This window comes from Lipotes vexillifer, unplaced genomic scaffold (genome assembly GCF_000442215.2).
Source record: "Lipotes vexillifer unplaced genomic scaffold, Lipotes_vexillifer_v1.1 scaffold36, whole genome shotgun sequence".
NCBI classification, from domain to species: Eukaryota; Metazoa; Chordata; class Mammalia; order Artiodactyla; family Lipotidae; genus Lipotes; species Lipotes vexillifer.
In genome coordinates this window covers 425723-426684 of record NW_006792448.1, presented here as the reverse complement: position 1 = coordinate 426684, position 962 = coordinate 425723, and the positions used below count along the sequence as shown (strand labels likewise).

At 80.0% G+C, this 962-nt stretch overlaps 1 protein-coding gene across 1 annotated transcript in view; it reads right to left on the bottom strand.

Moving 5' to 3' along the window:
* The window catches only part of MEX3C (mex-3 RNA binding family member C), a 19711-nt gene extending 19036 nt beyond the window's left edge, over positions 1–675 (bottom strand). The window contains exon 1 of the mRNA XM_007465565.1: positions 3–675. Within this exon, the coding sequence (XP_007465627.1) occupies positions 3–675 (673 nt within the window). The remainder of the gene's footprint in view (positions 1–2) is intronic.
* Between the last annotated feature and the right edge of the window lie 287 nt (positions 676–962).

The window sequence follows — 962 nt, the reverse complement described above, 5'->3', positions numbered from 1 at the left end:
GGTGTTGACTCTCTTCCTCCGGAGCAAGGCCGCCTGCTCCCCGTTCAGGGCGGCCGCCGCCGCCCCGCAGCCGCCTGGGCCGTAGGCGTGGGACAGCATCGCCGCCATCATGCCCTGGGCATCGTCCCCTCCGTAGAGCACCCCCGCCGCCGCGGCCGCCTCCCGGGCATCGAAGCCGGCGGCGGGCAGCAGGACCGACCCCAGGGACCCGCCCGGGGTCGGCTGGGTCTGAGAGGCGGCGGCCGCTGGCGGCGACAGCAGCAGCAGAGACGGCCGGTCCTCCTCCTCTGCCTCCTCCAGCTCCTCCTCCTCCAGCAGGTCTCCGTCCAGCTCCGTTTCCTCCCCCTCCTCCTCGTCCTCCTCCAGCTCCAGCTCGGCCGCCTCCGAGACCCCGGGCCGGCCAGGAGGAGCCCGCTCCTCCGGAGACAGCCCTGCCGCCCGCCGGGCCTGGCCCTGCGCCGCCGCGGCCCGGAGCGCCGGGGCGCCAGGCTCCGCCGGGCTGGGGTCGTCGAGGCCTAGCGCGGCCAGGCGCTCCCTCAGCAGGAGCCCGTCCCCCTCGAGCTCCGGGCCACCCGCGGGCGGTGGCAGCGGCGGCGGCGGCGGCGGCGGGGGCGGCTGCGGCAGGGGGGCCGGGGCCGCCGCCAGGGCCAGGGCCGCGGAGCTGCCGCTCGGCATCGCGACGGCGCGCTGTCAATGGCGGCGGCGGCGGCGGCGGCGGCGGCGGCGGCGGCGGCGGCGGCGGCGGCGGCGGCGGCGGCGGCGGCGGCGGCGGCGGCGGCGGCCGGGTCAGGCGCGGCAGGCGGCGAGCCCCATGGCGGACAGGGCTCCGGCCCTGCTCAGCGCGCAAACACCTTTCCTCTGGGGAGGCGGCGGGGCTGGCGACCCGGGCCGAGCAGCGCCAGGGCCGCCCGAAGACCGGAGAGGGCGGGGTGGAGGAGCAGGGGAAGGTGGCAGAGGAAGGA